The sequence below is a fragment of the Colossoma macropomum genome, unplaced genomic scaffold (genome assembly GCF_904425465.1).
Source record: "Colossoma macropomum unplaced genomic scaffold, Colossoma_macropomum, whole genome shotgun sequence".
NCBI classification, from domain to species: Eukaryota; Metazoa; Chordata; class Actinopteri; order Characiformes; family Serrasalmidae; genus Colossoma; species Colossoma macropomum.
The window spans coordinates 17,176,837-17,201,344 of record NW_023494789.1 but is presented as its reverse complement, the minus strand read 5'-3'; the positions used below and the strand labels follow the sequence as shown (position 1 = coordinate 17,201,344).

The following is a 24,508-nucleotide window of genomic DNA, read 5'->3' as shown; positions in this document are numbered from 1 at the left end:
TTTGTAATGTAAAGAAATTTTATTACAAGCAATTCTGGAGCATTTCTATTGGTCCATTCATCATGGGGCTTGCACACAATATAAAGAGCAGCTGCTGTGCTTATATGATGCAGAAAAAAAAACCTTTTTCAGCAGTGATATTATGTAGTTAAAATTCATTTGTGAAAACAAAAATATATACATATAGATGAAAAAATGTATTCAGTTAAAATTCATAAAAAACATGGGAAAATCTTGTCCTGCATTTTTTCAGCTAACCCCACTTGAAGAGTTCTACCTTCTTTTGGCCCCCAGGTGATTTGAGTTTGAGACCCCTCTTTAAGAGTGTACAGGATATGATTGCTCAAGCAGTGTCAGAGGGCTGCCTTGGCAAATAAACTGCTAGAGTTTCCTAACCAGCAGAATGTGTGAATGTCATCTGCCTGCTGCTGTTGGCCTGTGTTTATTTTTTTTTCCACCACCCACTGGTTAAACCGGCTCAGAGAATCGCGGAAGCAGGAAATCGTGTCTCATGCACCTGCCTTTCACTAACACAGTCCACTCTGACTCTATGCAGCTTTACTCTTCTCTGTATCACGCACTCACAGGTAAGCCAGTAATTTTCACTGCATTGTTATAAGAAGGTGTGTGGAACTGCTTAGGAATAAAGAAATAAAGTAATTCAAACTCTGCACTACAGCAGGCAGGCTATGTGTCTATTGTGTGGTGGTGAGAGTACAAGATGCCTTTTACTTTCATTTTATTCCTTCCTGAACTGAAAGGTGTGCATTCTGCATGCTTTCTTTTCCTCATTTATTTGGTTCCACCTGTTATAATGATAACGTTGATGTTTACAGAAAACCCTTTTAGTACTTACACAAGTTCAGTGAGTTAACTAAGCCTGGATGCTTTTTCAATATTACAGGTGCAGCCTAGCTGATCCCAGGCAGACGTCTGACGAGTTGTTTGTGGGTTTACGCTGCCACATATCAGATAATCAGACCTTACCTGGCCTCATAAGCAGCAGAATGTCAGAAACAGATGAGTCATTCAAGGCTGTGCAGCTTGACCAAAACGCTGCAGAGTCCACTAAACCAGAGCCAGAGATCCCTCAGCCTTATTCGAGTGAAGCTGACCCGGCCAGCACTCAGACAGAAATAGGAGAGAGAACACCAGCCCTAGCATCCACTGAGGATGACCAAGGAGGGAGGTGGACCTCCGCTGTGGAGCAGTTCAAGATCAAGAGATTCTTTGTCCTTCGGGTAACATGAGATCTTGTTCTTGTTAAATCAAAATCTCTTAAAATTAAAATGAAGGTTCAGACGAACAGTTCTTGGAACCTTTAATTGGTGTAGAACCTTCATTATATGTTGGTTAAATATATTTAAGAAGGGTGCATATCACGTGCATATCTCATTAACAAAAATGGTTCTTTAAAGAACCATCCACTAAAAGTTTTTTTAGGGAACCAAACATGGTTCTTGTTCAGCTTGGGTGCCCGATCCTAGTCCTGGACCCCAACCCTCCTGGCTCTAATATTCAGATGCCTCTGAAGGCCTTTAATACCTGGATCAGGGTTGGAGCTAAACTCTGCAGGGTGGTAGATCTCCAGAACCAAGATGGGGCACCTCTGTTCTATTGCATTGTTTAAAGATCTCTAGTTTGGCACCTTTATTTTTAAGACTATACAGTTTCTGGTTTGTTAGTGTTCTGCTGATATTTCATGCTTCTGCTCAAAGGGAGTTACATTATCAGTCAAATGAAGGAGAAACATGGGGTTAAGTGCCACAAGAGTGGCAACAGGATACTACAAATTGGGATCATATCCATGATATTTGGGGTTTGAGCCCAGCTCATAGTTTTCTACACAGTGCCATCACCAGTCTGTTCTCACAACAGGCTAGTGTTTTACAATAAAGCACAATTTCTTCCCATTGTACATTGTTATTGATTGGATTAACATTTGTCATTTCGTTCTAACAATGGACTGCTCCTTGCCACACCCTCTGTAAACATACTTAATGGCATGTTAAGCTAACAGAGTAAAGCCATAAAGCTCGCCTTTCCTTCTCTGTTACTGTCACCTTTTTCGACTTATTGTTTCCAGTCTAACACACCGTCCTTGTCTGGAGGCAGCAGTAGCAGCTCTTTTTTGCTCTGACCTGGAAAAATTTGGTTACCAAATTGTGTCTATGGCAGCTCAGACACTGAGACATTGTTCAGTTTGCAGAGTGCACTCAAAGTTCATGGAGAATGCTGTCATAAGAATGCTCAGGGTCTCACTAAGCCATTTCTACTGAAATATTAAAAGGCATTTGTAGTAGCAGCTTGTCACTAAATAGAGTTTGGAGGACACATCTGGCACATCTTTACTGACTTTACTGACTGACTGTCTAGAACTAATCACTCCAGTTTTTGCGCTAATCCTGCAGCATAAGACTAACTTTGTTACATTTTGTTCCTGGTTTAGCCCGGGACGCTGGATCATGCCATTGAGGATATCAAAGCCCTGGTAAACCCCAAGGATGACGGTGCTGTCCAGGGCATTTGGCTAATGGCTGAGTATGTTTCTACCTTTTCAGTTCAAATGCAGTAGGGCCCAAATTTCTGAGACCACACTGTAAAATGTGGGATATTTTTCATTTAATCCTGAAAATAAACAACAGAAAGTTTTAGAATTTTGAAAAATTGAAAAATAGTTATGATGAAGAGACATTCTAAATTCTGCACTAGTTCTAGGACACTATTCAAATGTAAGCCCTTTTGGGACACTGACCATGTTAAAGACTTTGTATCAAAAGTTTTATCTCTTGCACTGAAGCTTGTGTTCAGACTGGTCTCAGGTGGACTTCATCTACTCATCAGAGGCTTTTGGATAAACTTGTTCACACCAGCTTGAGTACACTCTGTCATTGTAGCTAAAGGGGGACATTCATGTATTCATTACACTTAATTTGAAAGCAATGGAAAATAAAAGCATTTTCACTAATGGTCTCAGACTTTTGGACCCCACTGTAGATACATGCAATAGATATAATGCCAACAAGACAAACTCACTGATTCCAATGCGTCTCTAATGCTGCTCCAACATGAATAATCAAATATTTATGTGGTCCCTTCCTAATACTTATAATCACTCCACAAACCCAGTCATCTGCCTGTGTGACTATCGATTCTCAACTCAGTCAGTAGAGCTGCAGTTTTTTGTGTTTCTAGACATGTTTATGGCTCTGGATGCATACAGACTGAGCCCAGCACCAGGAGTTTGTTTGCATTGTTGCATTCGTTCCTCAGAGGAAGATTGCACTATTACTCTGAAGTTCCGCTTTGAGAAACTCTGTTAACTGACTCTGTTTTTTAGAGGACTTCCCTTTCTTTACTTGCATATAATTTAAAATATCATTTATCATAACATCAGTTAGACTCTTGTTGCTTATTGGGCAGTAGGGAAGTGGCACATATGTAAATGGCAAACAAATCATAGTGTGTCAAGCAGTGCTTTACAGATAAACGTAGTTGTCAGCCATCAACCTACAATCATTTCACCCATATGGACCAAAGTGGTGGCATATGGTGCGGTCTTACTGTTGCTGGAGCTTGCATAAGTATTCTGAATAGACTATTTTATACTAACATCTTAGAGATGCCAAACTGCAGAATGGCTGCAGCTGACAGTCCATTATTCAGCCGTGTGTTCTGTAAGTAAGTAAGATGTGCAGGAAATTATTAAAGTGAAATAAACAGGCAGCAAAACAGGGCTGCTGGAGGACGTTTTGCTAAATGCGCCGGCTGATGTCAACTCCTATCTGTCTGGACGCAGGCTTTCAGGAAATTCTTTTAAGACCTTACCACGTGAGGATGAATAATATATCTCATTTTCCTCGGCCCAAAACACACACAGACACACACACACACACACAACTATTTCCTGCTCTGTGGGTTGAGTTGTGCATCTACCCAAGAGTCTAAGTGCAATCTTTGTGACCTGTGCTATTGTTTTATGGAAGGCTTTGCTGAAAATAATTTATGTGCCACTGTGTCTTACGTCAGGTCTTATCATGTATGTAGCTATAAATTCAGGCATGAAATTACATGGTTTGAATAGTGCCTGTGCTGAGGTGTTTATTGTTTGAATACTATCTACAGGATTGTAGTGTTTGCACTGAGTAATCCAATGTATTGGGCTCCAGCAGTTAACCCATTGGAGACCTTCGAAGAGTTATTATTGCAATTTTGCTATACTACATATATTACACAATTATATAAGTGACTAGAAAAGTGTGTTTTCTGAAGAAAATTGAGACTGCACAGCCTATGCAACTGCCCAATATTGATAGGATGTCCCAGATGGTTGCTATGGTCTTTTATAGTCTTTTGCCTAAAGGATGCTTAGGTATCCAAGGTAGTTGCTATGCTGTTACTTGGCAGTTGTTATAGTGTTTCAGGAGGATGCTAGGGCAGGGGTCTGCAACATGTGGCTCTTTCACTGTCCTGTTGTGGCTCCACAGCAGAATTAGGTAAAAATAAAATAATCCTACTTTGCAGTAAAATAAAGCTCTGCTGATTGTTCTAACACAGTTTTAACAATAAATGGTCTTAAACACTGTAGTTGTATAATGTATATCTGCTAATTCACTCCTCAACCCTGAAGGTTGGTGCGCAGACTGCTGACCACCATAGCAACACAGACAACAATCTCGCCTAGCTAGTAGCTAGAAAAAAAAAAGCCAAGAGAAAGATTTAAAATGAACATTGATAATTTGGAGACGAAATGACTGATAAGCACTCAGCTGGTTTCCTGACACGTTTAATCTGCAACGAGAAACTGTCAAACACTAACAAGTCACGAAGCTGAAGTCACCTTCTTTTCAAACGGTGCAGCAGTTACATTCTAGCACCTCAGGCACCATTTAAGGTGGAACGGCAAAATTCGAATAAGAAGCTGGAGAATGAGAAGTGACTTCAGCCTCATAAAAAGTCAAACGTTGAGAGACATTTTACAAGAAAATTTTCTACTCTTGAAGAAACGTTTCCTGCTGGAGATGAGAGAAAAGCGGCTATAGCTGAACTAAAACTTAAAGCAGAGCAAAGTAAGTCTGTGGTTTCGTATATATTATGTTTTTTGGCCTATACTAGGACATTGGCACATACTGAGACATATTTGCAGCCAAGATGGTAAAATGGATATAAAATGTTGTGGATCCCCAGGTGATTTGATTTTTATTGAAAGGACAAAATGACTCTTCTTATCAATTCATTTGGGTTGCATAGCAATGTGCAATCACTTATTACATAGATATATTATTTTTATATTTATATTTTGTATATTATATTTACATTTTACCTATATTCTGTAGTCAATTCACACTTCTGTTTTTTCCTTTTGAAATGTTAAAAAATGAGAAAACATGGCAAAGAATACTGGAAGGATAAAGGATAAACCAAACTGCACAATTATAATGTTCTGTCATGTTCAAATCATAATAAAACTCATCTTCTTCTAAATAACTACACATTTTAAATCTATACTTTTGACTTTATATACGTGCTTGTTTCAGTGAGCTATGATACATAATACTTTTGTTATCACCAGGAATAGCTGTCATTTCTAAGGGTTAAAGTCTGAGGGTGTGCACTTTCTGAACTTTGATCTTTAGTGCCAGTTGTTGAGCTCATTGGGAAGTAATGTTTGCCTTCTGAGCTGTGGAGAGATTGCTGTGTTTAAAGGGTCCAGCTTGGCTTGAGGAAGACTCTGTTTACAGTATCATCCTCACAGTCCCTGAGGCTGCTCAGGAGTAAATGGGTCAGTGGGTGTGAGAGTGTGTCTGTGTGTGTGGTGGGGACTCCTTTCACACCTCCACATCCCCTAGACCCTCATGTCCATTGAAGGAGTCCACAGGGTAATCAGAAGAATAGACCCATAGGGCCTCTGATGATGTATTGTATGGTGGGCACACTATACAGTTTGTGTGGGGATTAGTGTTTGTATGTGGTTTTATTTTTTCCCAAGACACCCTGTTTGAAAATGGAACGTAGCCAAGATTTGCTGTCATGTACTATGCAAAACTTCATTTAATTTACATTCAAAACGTTCATTAAGTGCAAGCTATTCATTTTTAAGAGACCAGGAAGAAAACATATCGTTGCTTTGTGGGTTATAACTTTACAAGAGAAGCCAAAAAAGCCCTTACTTTTAAAATAAGTGAGTGTAAAGAGATTTTATTACAAGTAATTTTAGATTGATCCATTTATTTGCATTCGTTGTGAAAATTACTGTGCTTAAATGAGGAAAAAAAAACAATAATGGATACTTTTTTTTTTACTGTAATAATACATTCAAATGAAAATTACACTGAAGTCTCAGTAACTAAATCTAGTATCATATTTTGTAGTATTTAGTTTATTCCAATTTTGCTGGTGGTGAACAAGGGACTGACCACCCCAGACTCCAGACCTCAACATCACTTAATGTGTTTGGGATTACTTGGATTGTGAGAAACAGGAAGTACAACCTAAGTACAATCTAAGACTGACCTTTGGATGTGTTGAAATATATCCCTGCAGAAACTGAAAGCAAGTCTACTCAAAAGAATGGAAGCTGTAATAAAGTTAAAGAGTGGACACACAATATACTAATGATACATGATATTGTATTTAGGTGATGAGGTTTCTTACACCACACTTATGTTATCGCCTGCACATGCGGTGCGCGCACACACACACACACACACACACACACACACACGCACACACACACACACACACACACACACACACATCTGGACAACTCCACAAATCACGTGTTCTCAGAGCTCCCTGCTGAGAGACACTCCAAGAAAAGATTTAGAAGGAGGGAGAGAATAACAGAGGGTTGTTTTCCACTCGTAAATCGTCTTCTCTTTCACATGTTCTGTGTAAATCAGTCTCTCTTCTCTCCTCTGCCCCGCAGCCCTTCTTAATACACGTGCTCACCTGCAGCAGCAGCACACTGAAGCTAAATCGCTGGAGCGCCAGCCGCCCGTGTTTGGTGTTTGTCTCAAAAAAAGGTCATTCATATTCAGGGCTCATGTGTCACTGATTCGTCTTCTGAACTCGTCTTTGTTCTTTGTGTCAGTGTCGCGTTTGGGACCTGAAGATGCAGGCATTCATATTTGATGAGTTTTTTGCCAACGGCAATTCTTGAAATTTTGAAGCTTTTAGAGTATGTACATAATTGAGAGGCTTTTGTGCTTTTGTCTTACCTCAAAATAACTCAACACAAAATCCGCTCCGCTCTGTCAAAATATGCCACCCACAACTGCAGAATTAGACAGACGTGTGCGCAAACTCCTCAAGCAACCGCTTTTACAGGCCCTATGAACATCCACCGTACACCCAAGACACCGGCGTGCTTTCTTAATTTCTAAGAATTACAGCGCAGTCAGTTAAGCGTTTTCCTCTGATCTTTTTTGTTTTCAGTGATTTATTTTAGTCAGATAATACATGATGTGGCTCACTCCTTCTTAGCATCACAGCTTGAGATGTAATTACTCTGTTTGCAATGAATTTATTCGAGACGCCCTGAGCGCTAATCTCTAAAAACCAAATAGATTGAAACAGTGCTCATTTCTCACAGGTTTCATTCCCTCCATCCTGTCGCTGACACCTTGGTGCTTAATCCGTCATTCTCTAATTTAATTTCCAGCAGCGTTTTTGTTTCCACGTCTTTGCTGAGAGCAGAGCTGGATGTGTTAGCGGCAGCCTGGTGTGAATATAGGCCACTATTGGCGGAGCTGAGCTAACGTGTGCAGCTCTGAGTGGAGCTCTAGAGTCAGGCAGGCCCAGTAGGAGCCCGAAGAACCCACGCTAATACGCTACCTACTCAAAGCTGAGCCCTGGTAGTGAAGGAAAGAGTTCATAAGAGTCTGTCATACCAAGATGGCAGTGAATGTTTGTTTTTTAATTAAATATAGGTCTTCATATCAATGCATGTGTCTTTCTGTCTCCTTGTATCTCTCTGTAGGCCTACAGGCTTCTTGTAGTACACCAGATCTATAATGAAGGGTCATTCATGAAGCACAAGCTACAGACAGACAGCAGTGGGGTAGATATTGTCACCAGATGGAATCTTGTTTTGTAGTGTGAGGTGGGTTGCCAGCCATCTAAGACTGACCTTAAAGGGGCTGTCAATGTATTCTCTTAGTCTGTTCATGCAATTATCTATAGGCCCCTGCAGGAATGTACTATTGACTTTGAAGTAAATAACAATACCGGTTATTTCAATTGAGAAATTTTTCACTTTTGTGTTTATTCTGTTGAATTTGAAGTGGGGGAAGACGCTGACATGAAGTAATCCCTCAAACCATTTAGAATGAAGGCAGATTATGTAGGCCAGGGCTCCTTACCTCAGCCTTGTCCCCTACAAACCAAAGTCTCTTTAGTTGTGTCTCATCCGGCACCAGTGATCGCACTAGCTTGCATTTTAAAAACATGATAAAAACATGGTACCTTTTAACCATGGTTAAATCACTGCAACACGACTTTAATATAAAAACATGCCTGTGGTGCTTACTTTAAAAAGACCAGTTCCACAATTTCACATGAGGGAAAACTGACTCTCTCTCCCTGTTTTAAATGAAAATCATGCAAAGACAACCATATCAGCCTCATTGGTTTTTGTTAATATACGTTTGTTCTGAAATTGACACCTGCAACTCGTTCCAGAAAATTGAGACAGGAGCAATTTAAGACTAGAAACATTGTTCAGAAAACATTTTATAAGAGGTGGTGTAATCATGCTTGGGTATAAAGGAGCATCCAGGAAAGGCATCATCCTTTATGAGTGAAGATGGGAGTTTTTGCTGAACAAATGCATCAGCAAATAGTGCTATTGGCTTTCAAGTAAAAAAACATTCCTTAAAGGATTTGAAGTATTTCACTCTCTGTAGTGCAGAATATTATCAAAAGAAAAATCTTTGTGTGTAAAAAGCAAAGCCAAAAACTACAAATGAATGCCCTGTGATTTTTAACTCCTCTGATAGCACTGCATTAAAAAAAAAACGGCATGCTTCTGTGATGAATATCACTGCATGGGCTCAGGAATACTTTGGCATACTATTGTCAGAAGACACTGTCCGTTGCATTGAAAAGACTGCACTATGTACAGTGGAAGTCATATGTCAACAACGTCCAAAAAACTGCAGACTTCTTTGGTCTTGAGCTCATCTGAAATGAACGGATGCACAGTGGAAACGTGTATTGTGGTCTGATGAGTCAACATTTCAGATTGTTTATGGATATAATGCACTTTGATTAATGATCATCAAGTCACATCTTCAGGTCATTGATATATTTTTATTTTTTGCAATGCAGTTGACAGACTTCAGAAACTGGCTAAAGAAGAATGAAAATGAATAAAAAAATATATGAAAAACGCTAGCTTGTTAAATTGTTAGAGACAACCAAATTAGCTATCTGGGAAATGGGAAAAAATAAGGCTATCAGGGCTGGATGAATTATCCTGGGAAGATGTAAGGGTGCCTAAATGCAGGGTGACTAAAGTTAAATTTAGTGTTACAGGCAGGTGGGCTATGTGGCTGTAATCTTTTGGAAAAAAAAGGGGAAAATAATGAATGACTGAATTAGCATTAGAATTTTATTAGTATTAGTATTAGAATTTATATGTATTAGTAGTTTAGTATTAGTAATAGTGTTAGTAGTTTAGTATTAGTAGTTTAGTATTAGTAGTAGTATTAGTAGTCTGGTATTAGTAGTTTGCTATTGTTAATAGTATTAGTAGTCTGATATCAGTAGTAGTATTAGTAGTTTGCTATTAGTAGTAGTATTAGCAGTCTAGTATTAGTAGTAGTATTAGTGGTTTAGAGTTAGTAGTAGTATTAGTAGTTTGGTATTAGTAGTTTGCTATTGTTAGTACTATTAGTAGTCTAATATCAGTAGTAGTATTAGTAGTAGTATTAATAGTTTTAAGCCGTGTTGAGGTGACCAGTGTTGTAGTCGTTTCACCTAAAGATATTAAAACTCTCTCTCTCTCTCTCTCTCTCTCTCTCTCTCCCCCTCTCCCCCAGGATTGATCACTGGAACAATGAGAAAGAGCGGCTGGTGCTCATCACAGAGAACTCGCTCCTCATCTGCAAGTATGATTTTATCATGCTGAACTGTGAGCAGATCCAGAGAGTTCCACTTAACTTTGTGGACCGCATTACCCACGGGGCCTTCTCCTTCCCCCCTCGCTCCCTCCTTAAGTGAGTAACTCTCTGTGCTTCTGTAGTACCCTATCTCCTTCTTTATCAAAGACCAGAGCATCTTACCTGAGTGACCACCTTTCTCCAGAATTCTATCGCTACCCAACAGCCAGTAGCGTAACTACCAGCAGTGCACACAGGCCAGTTGCACTAGAGCCATTAGCGCAGGCGTGGGGGGGGCTCCCTAATGTCTTTATTGGACCCTTATTGCTACTTATATATATAATACTAATATATTTCAACCATTAGCCTACATTAGTGCACCAACTTGATGATACGTCACAATAGTTGAGCAAACAAGACAGTTTTTTTTGTTCATTAAAGTTTATATTTGTTCAGGGACCCTGTTCATTTTTTTGCACTGGGGCCTCATAAGATTGTAACTGCACCACTGCCAGCAGCTTCGCTGCTTCTCTTATTGGCACATCTGCATCAGATAACCACCAACACTGGTAGTAACTGTACCATGAATGTCAGGAATGAAAAGACAATCATATTTAAATAACAATTGTTGTTTTGCCAAATGTTGTCAAGCGTAGTGAATGCTGCAGTGAAGCAGAAGCTCAGCGGTAAATTCTTCTTTACCTTTTGCATTTCATGGTTGTTGGATGGTTAACATAGTGAAGCAGATACAGGATTTCCAGAAAAACAAGGGAGTGAATCATGTCAGCATGAGCACAGTGCTGGAATATTCAGTAATCTGTGTTGATTACTGTAATCTAGAGGTTTACTGGAAGTGAGTATTACTGAGGAAATGTGTGGTTTTGTGTAAAGCTTGTTAGTAGCACTTTAATAAAAGCTGAAGACCAGATTAGAGTATATGTGTTTCAATCGCATGTCTATATTAAGTAAAAGGAGTTCGCCAGTGTTTTTCAACTTAACTGCTATCCACTACATCAATATTGCATTATCATTGACGATGGACAGTAATTTCAGTGTATTTTCCTGTACTTAGAAAAGAACAGAAAATCAATTGACTTGAAACTGTTATAATAAAAGCCAATGGGCAGTCACTGAACTCCATGAATAAATGTTTGAAATACGTGGTGTCACAGCTATGACCACTACAGCCTAAAGACACAGGGCTGCATTTACATGTTGGCATTTAAAGAAATGGCGTTCTGTGCCTCATAGCGGTATGCAGCCACGGAAACATTGTAATAGTGACAGCATCACCGGTGACAATGGATAGTTATCAGAAGAAAACTTTAGCAGTGTAGACTGTTTACTTTAGGTAGAAAAAGGCAGGAGGACGCTCTGTACTCTTTACATTTTTGTTTGTTGTATAGATGGGTTTCTGTGCAATGTCATCACAGAGATGCATGAACAACTAGGGGGCAGAAAGCAACAGAAAGCAGCTTGCCTAATGGCAGCACTCTTCACAGCATAAAGCAACAATGACAAGGAGTTGTTGTGCAGTAAACTGCACCGACCGTAGAGAAGATGGTTAGAGAATGTTTACTATCCAGAGGGGATCACATCCTTTTACCAAACAGCGTGGAAGATTATGGATCCAAGCCATCCAAAGGGCGGCTTGGGGTCCTGATGGTCTCAAAGGCAGCAAAAGTCTGTGCAGAGCCCACTTCATATATGAATGTAGTGTCTTTTTTGATAGGGTGATTGGCTATCAACACATCCAAAGTAGTTTTGATACTGGTAGATTTTTCTGACATGGTGTTTTATATGAGACTCAAGTCAGCTTCCTATTTGCCAACTTCTTGGTTGAATTTTCTTGTTCTACTTTAAATGATGCCTGAGTGGGCAGTGGCCTGAGGTGCCACAATGTAACTGCTGCACCATTGAAGGTGGAACAGAAAAATTGGAGCAACAAGCTGGTGTATACGAAGCTGACTTCAGCTTTGTGTGATTTAGGCTATCAAAATATCCTACCTATAGTTTTATGTAGAGGTCTGCCTATAAATATTCGCTGGGGTAGGACATTTTGACAAGGTTGCACAATTCATCAGAGCACTGGTACGTTTCTGTTTGCTAACATTAGCTAGTTAGGTAATGAGTAAGTTAGCAGTGTGTGTGATTCATATCAGTGATAGCTAAACTAAATAATCTTGGTTTTGTTCAGTAGGTCATAGGCTAACTGACTGGCCAACATAAATTGTCTGTTTACTTGGCTTAGCAACACTAACAGTATCACCAAGCTCCTGATGCTGTTAAATAAAGAGAGAAGCTCAAAAACAGCAAAACTAGGTAGGTTGGGAAATTCATAGGACAGGTCAGCAAGCCATAAAGTGTTTTGTGATTTGAATAGCTCCTATTAGCTAAACTATTAGTGAATAGCAAACTAAGTGGGGTGTTCATAGAGACCTGATGACTAGCCGATGTTGATAACTAATGGTAGCTAATGAATTGCATGATGCAATATGTTAACATATTAATGAAAGACAAACAAACAGATTCAACTCAGAAATGGCATTTTATTATTGAGTCAACAAGAATTTGCAAACAATGTAAAATCTATGATGATTACAACGGTTAACTTAACATTACAATCTTGACCGCCTAAGTTACCAAAGCAGTTTTGCCTCCTGGCTGTGTGTGCACCCAGTAATGTTTGTAAACAGGAAACCTGTCTATAATACTGAGAGCACACATATCTCACATTTTTCTTGTATTTTATTTTTTCTGCTGAGGTTCACTTATAATGTTTGTGGTGGTGTGATGTGCTTGGTTTTACATACCAAAAACAGTCTTAATGACTTTTACATGACCATTTTCCCAACCTCTTTCTATCCCTCAGAATTAAACGGGCCATTTTACTGTGCCTTTAAGACTGATATATGTAAATAACCTTTGTTCTGATTTGCTGCCCTGCATTGTGCCTCATTCAAAGAGCAATCCGGGTTGAAACACTCCTTCACTAACTTCAAGATGAATGGGTGAGGCTAAACTGGTGTAGGTGGAATAGGCAGATATATTTGGATGATTTGGCTTTTCATGACATCACAAATACAATGAATTCAAAATTAGGCTAGTTTTCATATATGGCCTGGGGAGAAAATGGTACATTTCGAAATCTTAACAGTGAGAAAATTGTGGTTTTTCATGATATGGGCCCTTTTCACTGCAAATTAGCTTCGGCTAAAAGCCCTATATGCATTTCACGTGCTGCAATGTATGTAACAATGTCTATTTATATTCATGATCATCATCATCATCGTTAACCGATTAGTCCAGATAGGGTCGCGGTAGCAGTTGGGAGAGCAGAGAATCCCAGCCAACCCTGTCCCCCGCAACTTCCTCCAGCTCATTCTCGGGGACCCCAAGCCGCTCCCAGGCCAACTTGGAGATATAATCCCTCCAGTGGGTCCTAGGTCTTGTCCCGATAGGCCGTGCCTGGTACACCCCCACCAGGAGGCGTCCAGGGGGTATCCGGATCAGATACCCAAACCACCTCAGCTGGCTCCTTTCAATGCGGAGGAGTAGCGGCTCTACTCCGAGCTCCTCCCGGATGGCCGAGCTCCTCACCCCATCAAATAGAGTGTAGCCCGCCACCCTGCGAAGAAAGCTCATTTCCACCGCTTGTATTCGTGATCTCATTCTTTCGGTCATTACCCACAGCTCATGACCATAGGTGAGGGTCGGGATGTAGACCGACCGGTAAACAGAGAGCTTCGCCTTATGGCTTAGCTCCCTCTTCACCACTACAGTCCGGTACAGCGACCGCATAACTGCTGCCACCTGTCCCAGCCTCCGGTCGATCTCATGATCCCTCTTCCCATCACTCTTGAACAAGACCCCAAGATACTTAAACTCCTCCACCTAGGGCAAGTCCTTTCCCCTTACCTGGAGTGGGCATGCCATCCTTGTCCGGGCTAAGACCATGGACTCAGACTTGGAGGTGCTGATCTGCATACCAACCGCTTCACACTCAGCTGCAAACTGCTCCAGTGCGTGCTGGAGGCATCCATGTGATCCAGCCAAAAGAACAACATCGTCTGCAAATAGCAGAGACGCCACCCTCTGGCCTCCACACATAATGCCCTCCTGACCCCGGCTATGCCTAGGACACCCTGTCCAATATCACGAACAGGAGTGGAGACAGGGCAAAACCCTGGTGGAGTCCAACACTAACACTGAAAGAGTCCGACTTAATGCTGAGCATACGAACACAGCTCTCACTCCGGAAGTACAGAGATTGAATGGCCCAGAGTAGTAGCCCTGGCACCCCATACTCCCAGAGGACCTCCCACAAGATATCTCGGGGAACATGGTCGTAAGCCTTCTCCAAATCCACAAAACACATATAGACTGGGTTGGCAAACTCCCATGCCCCCTCAACAATCCGTGAGAGGGCGAAAAGCTGGTCCATTGTTCCACGGCCGGGACGGAATCTGCATTGTTCCTCCTCAATCTGAGGTTCAACTATCGGTCGAAGTCTCCTTTCCAGCACCTTGGCATAGACTTTCCCAGGGAGGCTGAGCAGTGTGATACCCTGATAGGTGGCACACACCCTCCGGTCCCCTTTCTTAAAAATAGGGACCACCACCCCGGTCTGCCACTCCAAGAGTACTGTTCCCGAGGTCCATGCAATATTGCAGAGGTGTGTCAGCCATGACAGCCCCACAATATCCAGAGCCTTAAGCATCTCTGGACGAATCTCATCCACCCCCAGTGACTTGCCACTGAAGAGCTTGCCAACTACCTCAGTGACCTCCACCAAGGAAATGGAGCTTGACACACCAGAAGCCTCTGGCCCTGACTCCCGTGTGGGAGGCATGCCTCCCGGATTAAGGAGTTCCTCAAAGTTCTCCTTCCACCGACTGACAATATCCTCATTTGAAGTCAGAGTTTCTCCACCCCTGCTGAATACAGCTTGGGCACAGCCAACCCGACCGCTCCTGAGTCGCCGGACAGTTGTCCAGAACCTCCTTGAGGCCGACCGAAAGTCTTTTTCCATGGCTTCACCAAACTCCTCCCACGCCCCAGATTTTGCTTCTGTCATCGTTGCAGCTGCCACCTTTTTTGCCTGTCGGTACCTATCTGCTGAGTCGGGAGTCCTTTGGGCCATCTAGTCCCTAAAGGCCTCTTTCTTCAGCTTGACGGCCTCCCTCACCACTGGTGTCCACCAGGGGGTTCTCGGGTTACCGCCCTGACAGGCACCAACAAGCTTTTGGCCACAGCTACGCCTGGCAGCTTCCACAATGGAGGTTTTGAACATGGTCCATTCAGACTCCTTGTCCCCTACCTAAAATCATTAAATCATTCCGAACAGGGGCCTCCGACAGTCATTCCCAGCACACCCTCACTATTCGCTTGGGCCTACCGGGTCTGACCCTCAGTCTTCCCTGCCATCTGATCCAACTCACCACCAGATGGTGATTAGTTGACAGCTCAGCACCTCTCTTCACCCGAGTGTCCAGAACATATGGTCCCAAGTCAGATGAAACGACGACAAAGTCGATCATTGACCTTTGACCCAAGGAGCTCTGGTACCATGTAACTTATGAGCAACTCGATCCCAAAATCCTCCATGGAAAACGGACACAGATGATCGTGTACCCTGCCCTGGAGAGGGTCACCGGGACCTACCCCTGGAGCCAGGCCTGGGGGTAGCGTCCCTCGGTGAGCGCCTGGTGGCCAGGCAGCCCACGTAACCCGGCCGGGCTCAGCCCGAAGAGGCAACGTGGGGAGAGTGGGGAGTGGTGCAGTGCCGTATAGGCAGTGGGAGATTGCAGGGGGACCCTTGGTGGCCTAGGCCCCTGCAGCAGAAACTGGCTCTTGGTATGTGGAATGTAACCTCACTGGAGGGGGAAGGAGCTGGAGCTTGTGCGGGAGGTTGAGAGGTACCAACTAGATATAGTTGGGCTCACATCCACCCACAGTGTTGGCTCTGGAACCAAACTCCTGGATAGGGGTTGGTCCCTCTCCTACTCAGGGGTCGCACAAGGTGAGAGGCGCCGGGCGGGTGTGGGGATACTCTATTTGTATTGTCCCTGTCAAATAAACAGTAAATAGTAGTAAACAATCGAAATGTATTACTTCCAAAACACAACTTCCAGTTAACTTCCAGTAATCAAACAGAGCCTGTGAAACTCTACCCACACCACTACGCTGGTGATGTATTACCACAAATTCCTCCCTCTGGAAAACTAGTCCCATCACAGAAAGAATGAATTATAGTGATTCCCAGTTTAATTTATTCATACCTTTGGCTGAAGAATTCAATAAAGTGCTCAGTACCAACCCATCGGCTGCTATAAGTGGGTTTTGAATCATCTAAGTATGGGGAAAATGTGTCAAAGTTATTTTTCATGAAAACGATCGATGCTACAGATGCAGCAGATTGAGATTAGATTGAAAAATGCTGGAGTTTTGCTTTCATACCCGTTTTATAACTCATTTCCTCCAGTTAGTCTTTATAGATGCCCTGATTAACCTTGGACCAATTCTTCCGTGCTCTCTACACAGCAGCTTTGTTCTTTTGCTTCCTTTCTTTTCCCCTCTGTCCTCATTGTGGGACTAAAATATATGCTGGAGAATGGCATGAATTATTTACCCCGGCAGTACTAACAGTATTTAAAAGGTACCAGTGGGCACGGTGCAATAGGACTTAACCAGTGACAGCACAGCGGAAGGAGGCCAGCCTCTTCCCTGTGACTTTCCTTTTTCTTTTTTTAGGTGCTTGCCTTTTTTTTCTGGAGGAGGATTATGTGGAAGTGAATTGGATGTGAGCAGGGCTTTTATGAAGGGGGGGTTTGTCAGAAGGGCTCCACAGCCACGCTCTTGTGTAAGTGATTAGTGGCAGAAATTAATGTAGGCCTTTCATCCGAACCTTTTAAAGCTGGCTCAGGGGACACCAACCCAAGTAAAACTAATTTGATGAATAAAGCGTAACGCGGCGTGAAGCGCTTAGGAGAGGCAGGCCGTATTGGAGGGGCTTTATCTCCGCACATTACATTCAATTATAAATAAAACGCCAGTGAAAACCAGCCCAAAGTGCTGAAGGGAAGGAAAAGCCTGCATTGAAACTGGAGCCTCTCTTTCTCTCTCATTCTCTCTCTCTCTCTCTGTCTCTCCTCCTTCTCTTCCCTTTCCTCTGTTTTTTCTATACTCTCTCATGTCATTCCATCTCTGCCTTTCACTCTTTTTGTTTTTTCTCTTTTCCTCTTGGTCTTAATCTCGTACTCCATGTGGCAGATGCCAGTGCTCCTGACAAATCTCCACTTATCTGAAATCTTTCAGCACGCAAAACATCACAGTCTGCTCCATCAAACAGGTCCACACACAAATCATCTTTATTGATCTGCACACGCCCCCACCCGCATTTAGAATTTCACCACTGCCGGTCACTGTGATTGATAAATTCTCAATTCTGCTGCGATCAATCACTTTGCTAATCATAACTCACTGATCTCGTCCACACAGGACCTTTAGCTCCCCTTAGCGATGCGGGAAAACTCTTGCAGTTCCACAGTGGCGCAGCCTCTGTTGGACCTAATTTCTTTATACCATCAAATAGCATCATTCAAATGAATAATTAAGTGAACTGAGTGCCTCTTTGTTCCCTGGCCTCCTCCAAAGTGCAGCCCATGTCAGCATGTATAAGTTGAGCTGTCCCTGCTCTATACATGCGTACAATCCCTCATTCTAGTAAGAATCCATCCTGAAGTGACCCCTGTCTTATTCATGCAGCCCTCTGGAGAACTAGCTCTGAGGAGATTAGCAGTGATGAATTGTTCGCTGTAGCTGTGGGCCATGAATTGTTTCATTTGATTGGTGACTCATTTCCAGGTATAGTGTAACGATGAGTCACACATGAGTTGTATTAGAGGGAGTGGTGCCTGAGTGTGTGTTTCTGTATGTGTATGTTTTCAGGACAAAAATTGATCAACAAAACTGATAGAACACGACCCTTTCAAGGCCAGGTAAAAGTTATAGTTAGGCTTAGAAAACTCCTATTACATACAAAACAATGCAAAAGTCAACAATGCAAATTATTTGAACTATTTATCTCAGCAATTAGTGTGTTTTTGCAAGTAAAAGGATTTTAGTCCAAGTCAGTTAAAAGTCCAAAGTGCATTTTCACCTCAGACTTTAAACAAATTTGTTTAAATTGTCCATAAAACATAAGAATAAATACAAACAAACATAATTCCAGTAGAAGTTGATAAGAATGTCTTGTTTTTCTGTAAAGTCATTGATATCTTGGTAAGAAGAATACAGATAAAACAATACAGGCTTAGTTTGTGTCTTCTTTTACTGAGTAAAAGTCAGAGACCACCCTGCATGTGTTTATTTTCCACTCAAAACAGCCATTAAGTACAAGTTACTAATTTCTCAGAGATATTTCTGATGTGATTACATATAAGATGGTCAACTTACATTAGGAAGAGGACATTCAAAGTGAAATACTATATAAACGATGTAGAGAAAATGGGACTCCTAACAACCGTGCAAGACCTGGTAGACCACTAAAAATATCACTGTCAGATGAACTGTACTCAAAGTTTTGATCTTTGAGAGAGGAGAAAATCAAGCTCCACTCTTACTTCACATCAGAAAAAATCCACAGGTGTTTCTGTCCATCCTCCCACTGTGAAAAGACAACTCAACACTATGAGTCTGAAAGGACATAGAGCGGTCAAGAAGCCCTTACTGAGAAAAGAAAACAGACAAAAAAAAGAAGAAAATTTGCGAATCAAATGAATCGGGTGTTCTGAGAACAATAGACAATAGTCTGTCTCTCTTTTCTCAACATTGTATGTGCTGAGCAGTGAAGCCTTCTGAGATGCACACACAGGATTTTATGCTTTAAATGATTCAGGCTGCATGATCAATAACAGGCATTAGATTACATTACCTGCTGCAAGAGAGGCTGTATATCTGTCCCATTGTCTTGGGAGTTAGATCATTGGCCATTACTGAATGATGTAAAGTGGACAAAGTGAACAATAGACTGACCACCCCAGAGTCCAGACCTCAACATCACTGGATGTGTATGGCTTACTTTGAGAAAAGCAGAAAATGCTACCAACTTCTAAGACTGAACACTGGAGGTGTGAAAAATATCCCTGCAGATTTCTTTGAAAAGCTGAAAGCAAGTCGCCTGAAAAGAATGGATGCTGTAATAAAAGTAAAGGTTGGACACACTAAATACTGAAAAATTTAGTTGCTGAGGCGTTTGTGTAATATTCTGTAAAATATGTGTTGTCTGCTTTTTTTTAATGTTAACTATGCTAAAATGAATGAACTTTTGCTTAATAGCTGTTTTGACTAGAAATCAAATAACGTCTCTCTATTTAAGTGATCATATGTAAGTACTTACACATCACTGTGAGCTGAAACCTTGTTTCTCCAGTTTTTGTCCACCTAAATTTGTTTCCAACTAAATAGGAAAACACCTGCTGTTTTCTTCAGAATTACTTGTTACATTGATTTACATTCAAAGTTTCTTCTCCTGTTCAGGTAGTGATGATACATACATTCATGTGTAATATAATATAATATAATATTATAGATTGTACATTGTTTATGCTACATGGTGGGGACCAAAACCTGTTCATACACTCGTGTTGTGGGGACCTTTTGTGCTTGTGGGGACCACAAGCCGGTCCCCACAACGTAAATTATTAATTTTTAAAGTGAGGGTAAGGTTAAGGTTGGGGTTGGTATTAGGGTTAGGGTCAATGTTAGGGTTAGGTGTGTATGTGTGCGTGCCCATGTGCGTGTGTTCATTTTGAACAGGGCTTATGGTGTTTAGGGACGGCCCGGTGACTGTGAATCATTTTGGCTTTTTAGGAGGAGAAAGGAAAGAGAGGGTGTGCTCTCATTCCTTTTCTTTTCTCTTTATTTCATTATAACTCCATTTGGGACACCTCATCTTTTTCCCATGAGTCATGCTCTTTAGTGACATCATCCAGGCAAAGAAATATACAAATCTGCTGTTTTAAATCTTTTTTTTTGTTTTTTTTTTGTTTTTTTTTTGTTTACTGAAAAGGATCTCTGGTGATGTGAGGCTGTACCTCCGTCATGCCTGAGTCACTGGTTCATGGTAAAGCTTTGCTGTTGGTCCTGTAGAGGCTCTGAAACATGTCTGTAACCTGCACTAAACGTTGGAGGAACTTTTTGTTGTGGTTTGTAGTCACCGCCGTCATTTCTTAAAGCAGTTCACAGAGCCAGTGAGAGGCAGAGAGAGCCTAGTGCGCTGCAGATGGGAGTCGAGGATGTGTTTTTGAAAAGTGCTTTTCTCTCAAACCGTCTAGACGAGGTAATTACCCAGTTACCCTGCACATCACTCTTGTCTTCTTTTATTCCTGCAGAGGAGAGCTTGTTGTGCGCATTTCAAAGAACAGCTCTTTCCGAAACGTTTTCAGCAAATTGAGTGTAGGAAAATGGTTCAGAATAGACTCCCCTCTCTTTCTCGCTCTCGCTCTGTCTCTGTCTCTCTCTCTCTCCCCAACTTTGTATGTGCTGAGGAGTGAAGCATTCTGAGATGCACACACGGGATTTTATGCTTTAAATGATTCAGGCTGCATGATCAATAGCAGGCTTTAGATTACATTACCTGCTGCAAGAGAAGCTGTGTATCTGTCCCATTGTCTTGGGTGTTAGATCATTGGTCATTACTGTATGATGTAAAGTGGCTTCTTTTGGCACCTTTGTTGCCTGCACAACCCTCTAAGCAGTGCTTATAGTGCTTATTATCATACTATTCTCAGCAGCCATTTCCATGCATGCAGCAGAATCTGAATCCAACTTAACAGGAAGTTCATGTTCCAGTGATCTGATTCAGCATCACCCACAAGCAGTGAGTAAACACCACTACCACTCAAAGTATATTGCTCAACTGTCCACACAGCAGGTCCACCTGTACATGACTCAGCCTCTTCCAGGCCATATACTGTTGTTGCTGTCATAGGACCAGCTTTACTGTCCTTTACATCATGTGAATATTTTATGATGAATGGACCAGTAGAAATCTTTCACGTTTTCAAATCCGCCAACTTGTACACAGATGTACACAGTCATTCAGAGTAGTCTGATATGAAATGCTCTGTTCTAGAGAAGCCTAGTCAGAATTGTTCACAGTGGTGGTGATAGGACTCAGATGTCTGAAGCGTTTAATGCCTCTAAAAGCTCCTTTATAGAAAGCTATTGCATGAAATGGTTATGAATATGCTGCCTGATGTCTCAGACATTGTTTTATGATAGTTGAGAGATAACGTGATAGTTTTGAGATGAGATTTTGTTTTTTTTTTTTAAATAATCACAGCAGAGGGGTCCATGTAGGGCAAAATATCCCTCATAGAAAACACTGTTTTTCCCTCAGATTCACATTTTTGTGCTCACAAGCATGCAGAAGTACCACCGTCCACTTTTCCCACTTTACATTACAGCACAAATGATAACCACAGCTGTTGAATTAGTCAAAGACATAGCAATGTTTTGGGAATTCTCCTACATACGATGACTTCCTTCCATAAACTGCTTTTCTGTAAAGCTGCTTTGAGACAACACTAGTTGTAAAAAGCGCTATACAAATAAATGTTGTTGTTGTTGAGTCTTTACTGTTTGCACAAAGTGTGTGGGTGGAGTTGAGATAAAGTGAGTTTTGAGATAAGGTTTTGGCTTAGAACACATTTCTTCATACCTGTTCATGGCAGATTGGTAAATGCAGAGCATTGTGAGGCAAAATAGTCCCCATAGAAAACCTTTTTTTTCTGAACTGGTCTCTATTTTGCTATTATTAACATTACACATAAAAGCTCAGAGGTCACATGTAGGTTCACTAGTTGTTCTGGATGGTAAATAAGATTACATTTGCATTGTAGTCATTGTGACCCCTGGTTCCATTAACACCACTGTAAAGACATCCGAGGTAACCTTCTCTGCAGTCAACCGTTTCATCTAAACTTTATCAACCAGTAAATTATGCAGACATTTTGAAAAATCAGTGCCATTCTGCTTTAAGAACATTTCCCTCATCTCTTATAAAGTTACATTTCAGAGATAAGACAAGATGGTGAGACATTGTTCTGCTTTTGCTCTTTATGTGAGTTTGCAAAGTGAAACGCAGCACTTGTTTTTTTTTCTTCTTTACAAAATGATGTCAATTATCAGTGGAATACCCTTTTAAACGATTCCGGTGCTAATGTGTGAATCCAGGCTTGCATTGCCTTCTACAAAAACACCCTCTCCCTCAGGGTCTGCTGTTAAAGTCTGTTTGAACATGATCTTACTAAATATTCGAATATAGTGTCTCGGCCTTCAGTACCAATTTGTAAGTATGAGACTGGCCTTTCTGCTCCAACACAAACACATTAGTAGGAACAATCTGAATGCCGAGCCTGACCTCATGTAGTCTGTTCTTACTGCACTGTTTGAGACAAGCCCTTGTTTCTCATTAAGAAGTAGCGATAAATGTGAGGAGATCGTTTTAAATGGTGACAATATGTGTAGTGCTGTTGTTTCTGAATGTGTGCCATTTGGCTGAAAGCACTGGTCGTCCTATATTAAAATCACCATCACTGCTAATGCAGGGTCACCACTGAGCATGAATAGATAAATATAGGTCGAAAGGCCCAGAGGCTTGATAAGCCCTTCTCTAATGGGCTTTAACATTAATAGGCAAATGCAAGGTTTCCTTAAAAATGTGGCCATTTGCAGCAATTAAATGGTGGTAACTGGTCTGAGCGCTGTTTATCGGAGTGAAATGCATAAATGCATTCTGACAGTGTTTATACTATAGCCACATTTTGTTGGCACGGTCATTCACTATATACCCAGCAGAGGGCAATGTTTCACATATTTGTACTTTGAGTCTCACAAAGCCGTGGAAGCACCACCAGCCACTTTTCTCTCTTTACGCTACAGCGCATGATAACCAAAGCTGTTGAACTAGTCTAAGACATAGCAGTGTTTGTCAGTTCTCCTACATAGGATGAATCTGTACTGTTCACACAAAGTGTGTAGGTGGAGTTTGAACTAAACCAACAAAGCGCTGCCCCACAGTGTTGAATGCTGTAGACTTCCTGATATGGAATGGAAGGGATTAGCCTTGTTTCTTTTGGATTTGTTAAACACTTCTTTTCAACAAGCATCTGCTTGTCATACATATTGTGGGACTCAAGCATAACTGTTGTATGGCATGTATATATATATATATATATATATATATAGATATATATATATATATATATATATATATATATATATATATATATATAGATAGATAGATAGATAGATAGATAGAGAGAGAGAGTATAAAGGAGTAGCATGCTAGAGAGGTAAGAGGTTTTGGTGATCAGAAAGAGAACAGGTCTCTCAAATGTAGTCATTAAACTAAGGTTTATTGTCGCTGTAAGGATAAAAACTCATATCTCCAAAATGGTAAACCTTTAATTTGAATGCAAGTTAATGGAACATTTCAATTGGTCTGTTCTTCATGAAATTTTAACACGGTGTAAAAGGCACTGGTATTTCAAATTAAGTGAAAAAGTGAAAACTGACAAAAGGTTTTGTCCAGACGAGCGATGATATGCCACCTGTTTTTGGTTATGTTATATATGATAAAGACTAATACGGTGTGGTACAGATCTAGATTTTAGGGGGCTTTTCAGAGTTTGTATGAGGATGAATTGTTTTTTCACTGGTAAATTATGAGCTCCGTTGTCCACTTTTTGGTTGGTATTGATTTGTTGAAGTAGGTACAGCTCTGTTCTAATCCTGTCCTTGCACTTCTCTCTCTCATCCCTCTGTCTAACATCTACACTGATACAGCTCAGAGATCTATTTATGTAAACACTAATGAAGAAAAGGAAGCCTGATATAGAACTGAAAGTGTGAGTGTTAGGAGGTGTTTAAACTGGACAGATATTTCACTGTTAGCTAAACAGGCAGCCACACACGTCTTCAAAACGTGGAGCAAACGTGGAGCAAAATTATTATTTTCATCCTTACATTTGCACCTGTCTTTTAGCCATGAGCTCCCATAAGGGGAAAAAGTTTGTTGGTTAAAAATATATTGTTTTAATAAATACAGTGGTATTGTAGTGCAGGTAGTGATATGCAAGTTTCTATTGCAGAGGCTGATAATAAAAAAAATACAACATTTGTTTTACACAAGTGTTTTAAATTATATTACACCATATTGATTACTATAATTCAAATCATTTTTTATCAAGCTGTTTATCTCAGAATTTATTCATTCTGCATTCTAATTTTTTTAACTCAATGTTATACAGCTTTCAAAAACGTTTTAGAATCATTTGCGGCTCCCTTCATCATTCTGGATGCATCTATCATGTCTTCCTTGCATGCTACTTATTGTT

At 41.0% G+C, this 24,508-nt stretch overlaps 1 protein-coding gene across 1 annotated transcript in view; it reads left to right on the top strand.

Annotated features, from left to right (window-relative positions):
• The first annotated feature begins 296 nt into the window (after positions 1 to 296).
• The window catches only part of tprg1 (tumor protein p63 regulated 1), a 38,234-nt gene continuing 14,022 nt past the window's right edge, over positions 297 to 24,508 (top strand). Inside the window, exons 1-4 of the mRNA XM_036570359.1 lie at positions 297 to 587; positions 905 to 1,241; positions 2,450 to 2,541; positions 10,044 to 10,220. Of these exons, the coding sequence (XP_036426252.1) occupies positions 1,008 to 1,241; positions 2,450 to 2,541; positions 10,044 to 10,220 (503 nt within the window). The 5' untranslated portion in view covers positions 297 to 587; positions 905 to 1,007. The remainder of the gene's footprint in view (positions 588 to 904; positions 1,242 to 2,449; positions 2,542 to 10,043; positions 10,221 to 24,508) is intronic.